The 14,324-nt window shown below is 31.2% G+C and overlaps 1 protein-coding gene across 2 annotated transcripts; it reads left to right on the top strand.

Moving 5' to 3' along the window:
* The first annotated feature begins 1,709 nt into the window (after positions 1-1,709).
* On the top strand, positions 1,710-5,158 carry LOC113855111 (protein PNS1). 2 transcript variants are annotated; one of them, XM_027486591.1, is made up of 5 exons: positions 1,710-1,887; positions 1,973-2,272; positions 2,412-3,320; positions 3,775-4,008; positions 4,488-5,158. In XM_027486591.1, the coding sequence occupies exons 1-5, from the start codon at positions 1,870-1,872 to the stop codon at positions 4,662-4,664; spliced, it is 1,638 nt and encodes a 545-aa protein (XP_027342392.1). In that variant the 5' UTR covers positions 1,710-1,869; the 3' UTR covers positions 4,665-5,158. The 2 variants fall into 2 exon arrangements, with proteins under 2 accessions (XP_027342392.1, XP_027342393.1); XM_027486592.1 differs by having other exon boundaries at positions 1,739-1,887; positions 1,973-2,278; positions 4,488-5,043.
* The last annotated feature ends 9,166 nt before the right edge of the window (positions 5,159-14,324 follow it).

The raw sequence follows: 14,324 nt of genomic DNA on the forward strand, positions 1-14,324 counted from the left end.
CCTATCCTACCTAAATATTCAATTAGGCTCTATAATGATGAATATTAGCATAATAATACAACTCAACCACAAATAAGTGCTTCACAACTCAGAAACATCTAGTAATATACATACATGTACAGCGACAGCTCAACACTTATAACTTTTATTATAGCATCAACCAACACTCATCTATTCATTTCAGCACACAAGCTTCACATTATGTGTTAAATATTTTACGATCTTCACTACATATCTTAGCCTACATCTCCAGCACAACAATTCAACTTTCACAATCAATTACATAAATACTTGGTGTTCTACCTTAGGGTTATCCCTACATCAATTCATTCTTAGCGAAAATGAAATTATACCTCTAAGCATCTCCATATCTAATGAATGAATAAAGGCAGCTCGGGTAAGCTCCCCTTACCTGAAATGAGATTTCTTAAATCGAAGCTTCCGTGAGTTTCCAAGAGAAAATAAGGCTCTAAATCTGCAGATCACCCTAGATCCGCACTAGGTAGAGGTTTTCACTTAGATCTGGAAGAAATTTGGCCTTGAGAAGGTTTTCTTCGAGTGAAAAGGGTGAGAGAACGGAGGGGAGGTGAGAGGGGTTGGTGGTTTGATGAAAAATGAAAGTTTTCAGCTCAAAATCCTCTTAAATACCCCTCTACTCGCAATATTCTCACTATAACAAGATATACCAGACACTGGAACCCTTATGCTGTCTATCATTTTTGCTGCAGAGCGAGAGAGCTCCAGAATGCCTTGTTCTAGATGACTCATTCTCGCTACAACTAGATATCCTGCAACTCAACATTAACTAAAACCCTCCAACTCATACAACATGTATCAAATTTTTACACATCAAGTACAAAGCTTATACATACATAACTTCAAGCCATTTCACACCACAATAAACATACAACATCACATTCAAAGTATAAAAACGTCGTAGTTAAATGAATACTTCATTAGTTCTAAAAGAAAATAAGTATACACTTAACATAAGCCTGACAAAGAATGTGCATTTGTGTAGTTTCTCTCTAATAGCTGTGTATTGTAATTACTGTGCATATTTTATTTAAATGTGAAAAAATAGACCAAAAACAAAGATCTATTTATCAAAGGAAATAATGACCAACTAAAAAGAGAAACAACAAAGCTAAGAATTATAGCATTTTTGTTTAAAATAAAAATATAAAATGAATTGTGTAAAATATAATAAAAGTTTTTCAAAAGTTTATTTAATTATTTTATATAAATTTATCTTTACAAATCTGTATAAATTCGTAATATAATACATTTATTATATTTTATTAATTATTAGATGAAATTTTAGGGTGAACTATTTCAAATTATATATTTTTAGAAAAATATAAATAAATATTTGGAAGAATATTTTACTAATTTATTTTATAAATTATATTTATTTATAAGCATAATATTTTTATTTATAAATACAGTATAACATATATTATTATTATAATTGGAAATTATATATTAAATTTTTTTTAAATTAATATATTGATTATTTGAATTTGAGTATAATACATTACTAATTTTGTATAACATGACACTTTTTTTCGTTGGCTGTATATATCTTATAGAATAAATGGAGGTTTAAATTTTTTTCATAAAGATAAAGATAAAATATGAGTTAACGTGGCACGTGCTGTGTTTTCTTTCCTGACATGTGAAGGCGCGTGTTGGACGCGCTGTGTGGCATTTTGGTTTGGTGGGTGGAACACAGAATGAAGTTTCAACTTTCAAAGCAACGGAGGAGGCGCAGTAAGAGGCCAAATGAAAACAACAGTTAAACGCATAAGGCAGTAACGTCATTCATCCATTCCATTGCTTCATTCCTCGGCTGAAACACACTTTCCAATGGGTGCCACAGAACCTGTGTGTTTGTGTTTCTTAATGTTTTCAGCTCTTGGGGGTTCCCATTTATGCAAAGTTTTAATCTTTTCTCTTTTTGGTGCGGTAGGTGGTGGTTGAGAAACAGAATAATGAAACTGCTGAAGCTGAAGCGAAGAAGGAGAAGCAAGACTTGGAGCTGGAACTGGGTCTTGAAGAGAACAATGATGTCAATAGTAGTAGCAATAGAAATAGCAATGATCATGAAGATTTTAACCTCTCAAGGTTCAACAGACTCAACCCCACTAACCCTTTGAGGATTGTGATTAATAGCTCCACAAGAGTTGCAACTCCTTCTCCTGCTCAACCTCAACGCTCTCACACGCGCTCCACTCCCCCTCCCCCTCCCCCTCCCACCTCACTACCACAAGTACTTGTTCTTTTTTATTTTTATTTTTGTTACATTTGCAGGTGTTTTTGTTTGAAATTTTAAGTTATTAATTTTGGTTTTGATTTTCGGGGAATAGTAATTATTAATTAATATTATTGGATTTTTTGTTTTTGAACAGGAACCGGTGAGCCTGAATTCGAGAAGATATACGAACAGAATATCCTTGTTTCTCTTTGTCGTCCACATGTTTGTAGCCGTTGCTTTGGTGTGTTTTCTGGTGTTCAAGGGAATTCAAGGGCTTATCAGAGAATCGGAATCTAGAAAGCGGAAAGAGAAGAACGTGTTGGAGTATTTTCTTCCCCAAGTGGAGGCTGCAGCGTTTATGAGCATAATTCTTGCATTTATTTGGCAAGAGGCGATTAGGAAATGGCCCACTATAATGGTTCATTTGATTCTGTGGCTCACTTTTGTGATGTCTTTGGCTGCTGGGATTCTCCTCATTTGTTTCCAAAAGCCTGCCACTGATGGTGTTGGGGTTTGTTTCATTGCTTTTGCAATTGGGAATGGCTTATATGCTTGCTGGGTTAATCATAGAATTAAGTTTTGTTGTAAGGTCTTGAGTTTGTCACTTCAACCAATGTCTGAATTTCCTGATCTAAACAGACCCACTTATCATGTTCTTGGGGTTGGATTCTTATGGATTTCTCTTTGGATTTTAGCTGTGATTGGAGCCTTGAACTTCTACTTTCCCCCTTTGATCATCATTGCATTGGTGTTAAGTTTGGCTTGGACCACAGAGGTCATGAGGAATGTTGTTAACATCACTGTTAGTAGGGTAATTGCATTGTATTACATGAGAGGAATGAAATCCAGCACCCAATTTTGCTTCCTCAGAGCACTCACCCGCAATCTTGGGAGTGCTTGTTTGGGTTCCCTCTTTGTGCCTGGAATAGAAGCCCTCAGGATCGTTGCCCGCGGATTGAACTTGCTCGAGGGAGAAGACGAATTCATGTTTTGTTGTGCTCATTGTTGTTTGAGAGTCATGGAATCCATTTTCCGAAATGGCAATGGCTGGGCATATGTGCGGGTAAGTAAACAAGTAATTGCTACACATAACTTATAATGTTGTGTTAGTCTTCAAGTAGCGTTAAAATTGAGTTTTCCCTTCTTAAGCTATCGTAAATCTTTATGCATAGATGTTTAGATGATTTTACAATTCTGAACAATTAGATTTGCATTTAATGTTTTCTATTGGTTAGTTATTTCATAGTAATATTTATCTAGAATCCTAATAATCTTTTGGTTTATCTGATACTCATTGGATTCTTTTGTTATATGGTCCCTACTACTGTCTTGCAAATTTTATTGTCATTACTTTTGTTCTAAATTTACCACTGAGCAATCACCATCTGAATACCTGTGCTCCTGCAAGTGGTCCTTCATCCTACATTATATAACTGTATATTCAGCATGGCTGATTCGTAGTTTAAGACCAATAATTTAATTAGGTGATTCAATTATATTTTAATTCATCTTAACAGATTGCAGCATATGGAAAAGGTTTTGTAACGGCATCGCAGGAGACATGGGCCCTTTTTGAGAGGGAAGACATGGTGTCAATTGTAGACTCTGATATTACCAGCTCAATTTGCTTCCTCACAGGAGTTTGCAGTGGCTCTATTTGTGTCATTGTTGTGGCTGCTTGGACCCATAAAGTACACTACACTTTCACAGCCACCCTCTCCCTCCTCACATTCTTCATTGGATACCTTTTGGTTGGTACCCCTTATTTGACCACTTTATTATATTTTTATTCTCTTGTTAGTGTGCTTGGAAAGGGTTATTTTTTCTGATTATGTAAAAAAAAGGGGTTAAAAACACTATTCAATCTTGTTTGGTATCTGTCAGAAAATCAGCTTAATAATCTTTGATTAATTTTTACAAAGTAAACAACTTATTTATTGGAGCTTATGATTAAAAGCTATCAGCATATTTTCCAGCTAACTTTTATTTTCTCATTTTATCCTTATTAATTGATTATTTCAGATACAAAACTAGTTATTACACACAACTTTTTGAAAGTGATTTCTTTTTATACCTAACATATAAACATAAAAGTTATTTTATATAATCAATTATGACAATAGTTGATACAGTCGATTATTGGAATAATATACTTCAATTAGTTAAGCCAACAAATGAATAGTTAGCACGTGATAAAGTCTTAACATGATAAACTTGGTTGACTTTGCAGACTAGGATTGCCATGGCAGTGCCTCATGCCTGTGTGAGTTGTTATTATGTGTGCTACGCTGAGAAGCCAGACAACAGACTGTTTGATAAAACAATTAAGGATCGTCAAGCATTGTTAAAAACTGGCCGTGATGTGGTTCCTACGCCAAGGGGAATTAGGAGGTACACAAGGACCTAAGAGCATAAGCATAATCACCTTCATTATTTTGATTTTACACTGTGCAGATTCAATTTCGAGGTAGCTTCAGGATACGGTTTATAAGATCATGACAAAAGGGGTTGAATTGAAGTCAATACCAATCCATGATGATTGTTGCGAATGATCTGGCTTAAAGGGGGTGGTGGGTTGAGCCATTATTGGAATCTTGTATTGGAATGGAAGGAATGTAGCAAATGGGAGTAATTAACAAGACCACTATGCAAAGTAACTTGTGGTCCCCTCCTTGTTGTATTGTATATTTTTAGCATATATACTTTTAGGATATTCCACAAGGTGAAGTCCCATCATTATTTTATTGTAAGATGTGCGTAGAAGCCACTAACTTTTTATTTAATTATTCTTGCAAGCGTTTAACGACAAAAAATAAAATGGGTGCATGTCAATCCATGCCCCGTGTACGAAGCTAATTTTATGTTGAAATAATGATATAAAATTTTGAAAAGATTAACATTTTATTATAATATCTTTGGATTAATGGCGGATGTTATGGGTAAACATAGAAATCTCACTTCTTTTTAGTATGCTTACATGCTAGATGTTCTTAAACTTACTGCTAAGTATGCTTTTAAAAGTTAGAACTATAAAATAATATCATATCTGTATCAGTGGGATACTTGAGGTCAATAATAACTTCTAATTAAATGTTTTTAATTGTTATCAATTTTAAATGGAAATTAATTAATTTATAGTATTATTAATTATAAATGAGTAAAAATGTGACAATAATCGATGATTAAAGAATTAAGTTTTAATAAAGTGTGCATAACAGATGGATATATGTGCTAATATTTTATTCATTCTTTATGTTCTGTTATTCTGGCGTTGTAATTTGTCGATTTTGATTTTTAAGTTTTATTTATTTATATTCTTCTTTTTCTTAGGAAGTTAGAAAATAATAAATAAAATAGTTTGAGTTAGAGTATTTTAGTCAAAAATATATAATAACATACTAGATTGAGAAAAAAAATTAATCTACGTGCAAAATCCTTGAACAACAAAACATAAGGAATAAAGAAAATACTTCTTTCGGTTAAAATATATATTAACTATTTTTCTATATTTTGATTTTTGCGCATTTAACATCTCAATATTTTTTCTATTTGTATGCATTGAACATCTTAAAAAGAACGTTGACATGACTCAATTGATAATAACTTAATAAATAATAATTGTTTTAAGATGTTAAAACGTAAGAAATAAAATATAACGTAATTAAAACACAAGCTTTTGTAATACCTTTTAAATGAATATATATTTTTCACAAATTTTAATTAATATGTTACAAAAATTTAATTAAACTAATTAAAAGAGAATACTTGATTAAATAAACTTTAATAAATAAATTAACACTAAAATACTTATGATTCATAGTTAAAATTTAACTATGAATTTTAGCGGCAATTTAATTTTTGAGGTTATAGAAGATCAAATTGGAACAATGGTAGATATTCGAATAACTGTTAGTGTTAGGTATATGACAAATTTGGACATATAGCTCTTTATTGCTAGCATAGGTTGACCGACCCATAATACCAAGATGAAAATGTAAGAGACAATCATCAAACTAGCAAAGTGATGTTAGTAGATAACTCATCAATAAAAAATCAGTCTATGTCTCCCATGTTGGCAACTCCCGAAACACCTTGGTATGCAAATTCAAGAGCAACAAATTACGTGACTATAAATGCTACAGATCTTAGTGGAAAAACTATCATACATCAAATCAAAATGGCCAATGGAAAAGTGGCTACATTTCATCATATTGGTAACTCATTCCTTTTAACTTTGTATTGTCAAAAACCTATTTACTTGAATACTCTCTTACTTGTTCCTAATATCTCAAAGAATATATTAAGTGTATCACAGTTTGCTAGAGAAAATCATTGTCTATTTTGAATATCATACTAATTATTGTTTTGTTAAATTTCATGTCACAAAACAAGTTATTCGTGAAGGACCAATTAGATATGGACTTGCATTTGATAATATCGAACTCTCTCATTACAATTAATTCTCTCATGCAAATTGTAAAGAAAAAGTCTCTAACTATAATAATATTCAATCTTGTCTCTCTTCATTTAATATGAATGTAAACGATTCACTTTTCTTTTATTATAATATAAGAATTAAAATGTAACATAACCTTCATAAATAAATTAAAATACAAGCTTCACAATATTCCATGAATGAATATAATTTTTTTCACAAATTTTAATTAATATGTTAAAAAAATTTAATCAAAATAATTAAAAGAGAATATTTGGTCAAAAAAACTTTAATAAATAAATTAACACTAATTTACTTATAATTCATGGTTAAAATTTATTGATGTTACTTACTTGTTTGTAATTACATTTAAATAAAATTTTGATTATAATTATTATGAATTGAGTGGTTAAGCAAATTGTTTAGGGTGTGGAAATTTTAAAACTGTTATTTCTAATATTTAATATAATTTTCTAATCTAATTCTATATTTTGACAATTTTTTTAAACTTTAGAAGAGTAATTCTACGCTTCTCTCTCTCTCTCTCTGTATATATATATTGACAATTTTTTATTTATTCTTTAATTATTTTTAAGTAAAATTAATGATTTAGTTCTCTAGTTTTATTTTTATTTCAACCTAGTCCTTTGACTATTTTTTGCATCAAATTAGTTTTCTAACTTTTTATTGTCTAAAGTTAATCCTTTCTAACTATTGATCACGGTTGAAGAAAGAATAAAAAAGATATGATCCCTTCTTTATGCAACTTTTACAAGCCAATCTAGCGCACAATCAAGATCCAAGATTTTAAAAAAAATACTAATTCCTCAAGAACTCAGTTTTTTAGTTTCACACCAACAAGAGTAATTTCATAGACAACTTTACTTTTTAAGGTCACGGAAGATAAAATCGGAACAATGACAAATATTCCAATAAATTTTAGTGTCAGATATATGGTAAGTTTAGACATATAACTCTATTTCTATCATAGGTTGACCCACAATACCAAGATGAGAATGCTAGAAAGCAAAGTAATGTGCTTGAACTCATCAATTGAGAATCAGTTTATGTATTGCATGTTGGCAACTCCTGAAACACTTCATGATCTAGCTTGGTACCATATTCAAGAGCAACAAATCACATGACTCTAGATGCTACAAATCTTGGTGAAAAAATAACATATAATGGAGAAAATCAAATCAAAATGGCCAATGGAAAAGCAACTAACATTCATTAAATTGGCAACTCATTCCTTTCAACTCCACATTATCCTTACGTGTTCCTAACATCTCAAAGAATATATTAAGCCTATCACATTTTGCTAGAGAAAATAATGTCTATTTTTAATTTAATGCCGATGGTTGTTTTGTTAAATCTTAGGTCACAAAACAAGTTATTCTAGAAGGACAGATTAGAAATGGACTGTATACATTTGATAATATTGAACTCTCTCATAACAATAAATTCTATCATGCAAATTGTAAAGAAAAATTCTCTAACTATAATAACATTCAATCTTGTCTCTCTTCATGTGATATGAATGTAAATGATTCACCTTTTCCTACCTGAGAGGCTAGGCTAGGTAACATGAGCATGATGTCTCAGCTAAGAGGAAACACAGGCATATAACTGAGGCAGACTTGTCTCTTTTAGGTAGTTTTTCTATGCCTCAAATTTTGAGGTGAAGCTTTTCAAATAACTATTTATCTAATTAATATACTACCCACACTAATTTTACAAAATGAAAGTCCTCCTGCAAAGTTATCTGGTCAACAACCATTGTATACGTATTTTCAAATTTTTGAATGTGATGTGTATTCCTATATTAGACCATATAATCAACATAAAATTGATTTTCGATGTGAGTAGTGTGTTTTTATTGGTTACAGTTCTAATTATAAAGGTTATATGTGCCTTGCTCCAAGTGAAAAAATATATATCTATACGCATGTTAAGTTTGATAAACATGTTTTTTCTTTTTCTGTTAACCATCAATTTTTATCTAACAATTCATCATGTTCCTCCATAATTATAAAGGTTATAAGTTTGATTTAGCTCTTGCTACAACCTTGTTTCTTGCCACTAATAAATTTTTTTAGGTTCATATGGACTGTGTTCTTAACAATATTCCAACTATACAAAAACACTCTGGCTGTATCTGGTCAAAATAATTATTTTGTGCAAACTTGAAGTAAGTCTGAAAATTTTCAAACCCAAAGCCTATTTTACTAGTCAACTACTCATCAATCAACGTAACTGATAGAGAACTAATCTCAGTCAAGAAAACATTAGTCTCTCCTCACAGGAAATCCTCTATGGCACAAGAGTATCAAGCACTCTTTTATAATAACACTTGGACTTTTGTTTCCCCACCTCGCAGTTCCAATGTCAAGGCTGGTATTTAAAATCAGAAGGAATGCTGATGGAAGTATACATAAGTACGAGGCTCGCTTCGTGGCAAAAGAATTTCATCAACAAGAAAGTTTCAATTTTTCTGAGACCTTCAGTCCTGTGATCAAGTCTTTCACAATTCATGTAGTTCTCACCTAAGTACTTTCTCTAAATTGGCACATCAAACAGATTGATATTAACAATACTTTAATTTCCTAAATGGCAATTTGGAGAAAGAAGTTTTCATCACTCAACTCCCAAGTTTTGAGCAAGGAGAGAGCTCATTGGTCTGCAAATTGAACAAGGCATTATATGATCTTAAACAAGACCCTAGACCTTCTTGTTTGGGATTTCAAGCCGCAAAATCGGATACCTTCTTGTTTTTTCAAGTTACTTCATATGTCACCCTTACTATTCTTGTCAATGTTGATGATATTATAATCACCAACAACTCTTCCCAAGTTATATCTAATCTAATCACCACATTAAACAACAAATTTTCTCTGAAGGGCTTAGGTAATTTTCATTATTTTCTTGGTGTTCAAGTACAACAAACAAACAAAGGTGGGTTCTACTTAAGTCAAACACAATACATTCATGATCTTCTCCATAAAACTGACGTGGATAATGCTAATCCAATGAAGACACCTATGGTGTCAGGACATAAGCTCATTATTGAAGATGAAAAACCTGCTGTAGATGCATCTTTTTTTACATATCATTGGTCGGAGGCCTTCAATATGTCACAACTATGCACCCTAACATTGCGTATGTTAAAAACAAGGTATCTCAATTCATGCATAACCCAAAGAAATTTCACTAGCAAGCTATTAAACGTATTCTAAGCTATCTTAAGGGTACTGACAAGTACGGTTTAAACTTCTCAAAATCCTCCCATTTTATAATATTTGCCTTTTGTGATGTTGATTGGAGTTCTGACCCTGATGACAGAAAATCAACCTCTGATTATTGTACATATTTAGGATCAAATTTAATATCTTAGACCTGGAGAAACAACATGTGGTCTTTCGATCCAGTACTGAAGTTGAGTACAAAAGTGTGGCTGCTGTCACTATTGATCTTACTTGGCTTAATAATATGTTACATGAACTTCATATAACAGTACTTCAACCTCCATCAATTTATTGTGATAATTTAAGTGTTGTTCTCTTATCTGTCAATTCTATTCTCCATTCATAAACAAAAGACTTTAAGATTGATCTTCATCTTGTTCAAAACAAAGTTAAATCAAAGGGACTTGAAGTATCTCATATTCGTACAACTTAACAAACTGCTGATATTTTTACTAAATTTGTTTCTCATCCAATTTTTACAAATTGTAGATATATACAAACTCAATTTTTGACTTTCACTCATGATATTGCAGGGGGGATGTAAAAGGTTATTAAGTTAGTATTCTCTCATAATTCATTTTCTCATATTGCTTAGATACCTTTAAAATGAAATCTCGCTAGAATCTTACTTTTCTTTAATGATTGTTGAAATTGGTTGAAGGATTTCTCTAAATATGATTTCGTGATCAACGTATAAAAATACCTAGTTAAGTAGCTTGTGTAATTCACGTGTATTTTATTTTAAAATAAGTATACATATAATTTAATAATTAAAGAATAAGATTTTATAAAGATAAAACATTAAAATATATTATAAAGATTGAAAGATGTAAAAAAATGTTAATTTTGCATGATTATAAAATTAATTTAATATAATATGTTAATAAATACTAGATCAATTATGATGAATATCTTGACAGAAATAAGACATAAATGTCACACCCATTTTATTATGATATTGTGATAGATAAAGAAGAGTAAAAGATACCCTAATGTTAAAAATAATTTTGTTATAATTAATTAAAAAAATGATAATGAGAGAGTATTTGAGAATATTAAAAATTTTGAAAAAAAGAAGAAGAATGAAAGTGGTAGAATCTTCAATTTTTAACAAAGGAAACATTTTCTACATGAAACTAAAAATATAAGTGATTACTAGGAATTTTAATTGAGAGTATTACAAATAATAGATTAAATATTATAAATTTTATAAACATAAATATAAGTATTTATGAGAAATTTAAAGTATACACAAGGTAATAAGGAAAATTTTATAGATGTGAATATAAATATTTGTAGAAAATTTGAAAGTTTATATAAGGTAATAAGAAATTTTTTTTATAAATATAAAAATATATTTTTGGTGAGATTATAACAAAAGACTAACTTAAAGTAAAAAAAAAAGTGAAAAAATAATTTTAAAAAATAAATTATAGAGGAAAATTTGAAACTAAAAATAAAATAAAATGACCAAATCACTAATTTTTATCTATTTTTATCATAACATAGTTATTTATATTATTAAATTAATGTAATGAATAATTTTATACGTTTTTTCAAACTTAACTCCATTAATACTGTGATCTTAAATGGCAAAATATCATTGATACATTGTATAAGGTAAGCATATATGATGATTTTATAACTAATACTTACAAAAGTAACTAATCGCAAAATATTGTATTTATTTCTAAAAACTAAACTAATAAACAAGTTTTATTTTTATTTTCTTCTTAAAAATAAATTTTTGAAAATATTCTAAAATATAATTTTAAAAAATTAAAAACTAAAACAAAAGCAAACAATCTCTAAGAAACTTGTTTAATTAATCAACTTTATAATAACTATTACTAGAAACTTATTATTGTTTTCTTGTTCAGAAGTACAAAACTGAAAACTATAAAAAGTTTTGCTTTTAATTTCTATTTTCGTTTTGAAAACAAGTAGAGATGGAGATAAAAATGATGGGAATTAAAATGATAATTTTTTTAGTTTTAGAATTTCAAGAATTAAATTAACGCAATATATCACATCAATTGCTTTATTAATCCAATATATAATTGACAAAGGACAAATGTAACCTCTGTATAAGTAAAGGACTAAGATGACTATTGTTTTAGTGAGAACTATTTTGATGAAGTGGAGTAATAATGTAATTCTAGAATTTTTTTTTATGGCAATGTTGTAATATGCAACAAAACATAAGGGTTTGTAACATTTTGCGAAGAGCCGCTCGATGTGGGACTTGTCCATCACTACAGTGAAGTTACTAATTAATACAAAATTACACGTTTCATACCTTAACTCAGGATATTTGTAAGCCAGTCTTCTACCTTCACTATCTCCATCTACCTTGTTTTCTTGTTCATTCTTTTCCTCTTTTTTTTTTTTTTTTTTAACAATAATGTTGTTCAAACACTTGGATTTAATGTTTATACCCAACACCATATATTAACAGTTCTCAAATACAAGGTTGCATATTAGTTATTCTACACACATAAACATATTGTCTAAACTCAAAGTTAACCAAACTTAAAAAAAAAACTAAAATGTCGTGTAACTATCCCGTAGCTCTAGTTCCTCCTCTCTTCTTCTTCTTCTTCTTCTTCTTCTTCTTCTTCTTCTTCTTGAACTAATTAAAAAAAAAACAAAAAGTCTTGTAACTCTCCTTTGCCTTTGGTTCCTCCTCTCTTCTTCTTTTTCTTCTTGAACAAATCCAAAAAAAAAAAACCAAACGTCTTGTAACTCTCTGTGCCTCTGGTTCCTCATCTCTTCTTCTTCTTCTTGAACAAATCCAAAAAAAATAAAATAAAATCATTTGAATCGCGAAGCTACGTTGTTGCTGTCCTTCTACAACAAAGAGAATTCTTTTCTCACTCTCAGGGACTATTCATTGTTGTGTGACTCTGTCTCACTTGTTCTCTATGGCCTACTCCTAGATATTTGCATGTTGTTCTTCATTTGAGCAATTTACTGTGTCATTTCGTCTCTCTCACTTCTCCTCTCACGTCTACACAAGAAATATCAAGTTCTTCAATCCTACCATGTTCTTCCTTTGCTAAAATTATATCTTTTTCCATGTTACTTGTTCTTCACATTACTTTTGTCGTACACTCTGCATTACTCTGAGTTTACTGTCCCACTTCTCATGTAACGCCCCGAATTTTGTAATGTTAATTATTGTTATTTATATAAATCTAAATGCATATATATATATATATATATATATATGTGTGTGTGTGTGTGTGTGTGTGTGTATAAGTGTAAATGGATGTTGAAATTTTACATTGGATGCGTAATGATGGTGTTTTGTGTGTAATGAGTATGAATATATGTACATATATGTATGTTGTAGATGTGTGTATATATATATATGTGTATGCATGACTGGATAGGGCTGAAATGGGCTAAGTGCCTAAGTGCAGGGCGTAATACCGGGCTGTTCTCGTTGCAGCGAGAGGGCCCTGGGAGGAAGGATCAAAATTGTCGCCTTCTCGCTGTAGCGACAGAGCGACAGTTTGGGGTGCATTTCTGACTGCAGTCTCGTTGTAGCGAGAGAGTTTCATTGTAGCAAGATTTTGCAGAAATTAGAGTGCAGTTTTCTCTGATTTTTTTGCTATAGCGAGAGGGCGTGTCGCTGCAGCGAGGTTCCATTGCTGCAACTTGAATATCTCGCTGTAGCGAGAGTGCCAGAAAAGGATTTAAAGGGGGTTAGGATTCAGGGAGGATTATTTCTCCATCTCCCTTCGAAATTCCTTGGATCCCCTCATTCCCAAAACCCTATTCCACTAATTAATTGCCTCCAAAGCTGTTCGGGAGCTTGATTGAAGGTTAAATCCGTGTGGGGAACACTTAGAGGTGAGTTTTAATGGTTAAAATTCCATTTCTCATCCCCATTTCTCTATTTCTCAGTTTTTGGAGTTCTCATAGAGTTCTTCCATGTGTTTTAGGCCGCAAATCTGTGTAGGGAGCACGTCCGTGGTCGAATCCGAGTGTGAGTCTTCAATCCAAGGTAAGGGGGGACTCTACCTATCTTAAATGTGTTGTAATTCTTGTATTTTTTGTTGATTAATGCAATGTGGTTGAGATAGAAAATAGAAATTGTGTGTTTGATGGAAATTGGTGTACAATGTGATGTGTGCTGTGATAGTTAGGTCCCGTAGGGGTGATTGTGTGTGATGGAATGCCATTGATTGGAGAATTAATGATATTGTGAACAAATGTGGGCCCGAAAGCCGTGTAATATAAATGAGTATTGGCTACATGTCGTGTGATGTGAAATGAATGTGGGCCTAGTGCCGTGTATTTGAATGCAAATGTGGGCTGTGTGCAGTGTGTAAGCATGAATATTGCATGTGTGAATGAAATGTATGTGAATGGGGCACGT

The sequence above is a fragment of the Abrus precatorius genome, unplaced genomic scaffold (genome assembly GCF_003935025.1).
Source record: "Abrus precatorius isolate BTA unplaced genomic scaffold, Abrus_2018 Scaffold11, whole genome shotgun sequence".
In the NCBI taxonomy this organism is placed as follows: Eukaryota; Viridiplantae; Streptophyta; class Magnoliopsida; order Fabales; family Fabaceae; genus Abrus; species Abrus precatorius.

Coding starts and splice junctions, on each gene's coding strand:
- LOC113855111 (XM_027486592.1), top strand. Junction 2,279..2,411: donor CCTCACTACCACAAGTACTT/GTTCTTTTTTAT, acceptor GTTTTTGAACAG/GAACCGGTGAGCCTGAATTC. Junction 3,321..3,774: donor ATGGCTGGGCATATGTGCGG/GTAAGTAAACAA, acceptor TCATCTTAACAG/ATTGCAGCATATGGAAAAGG.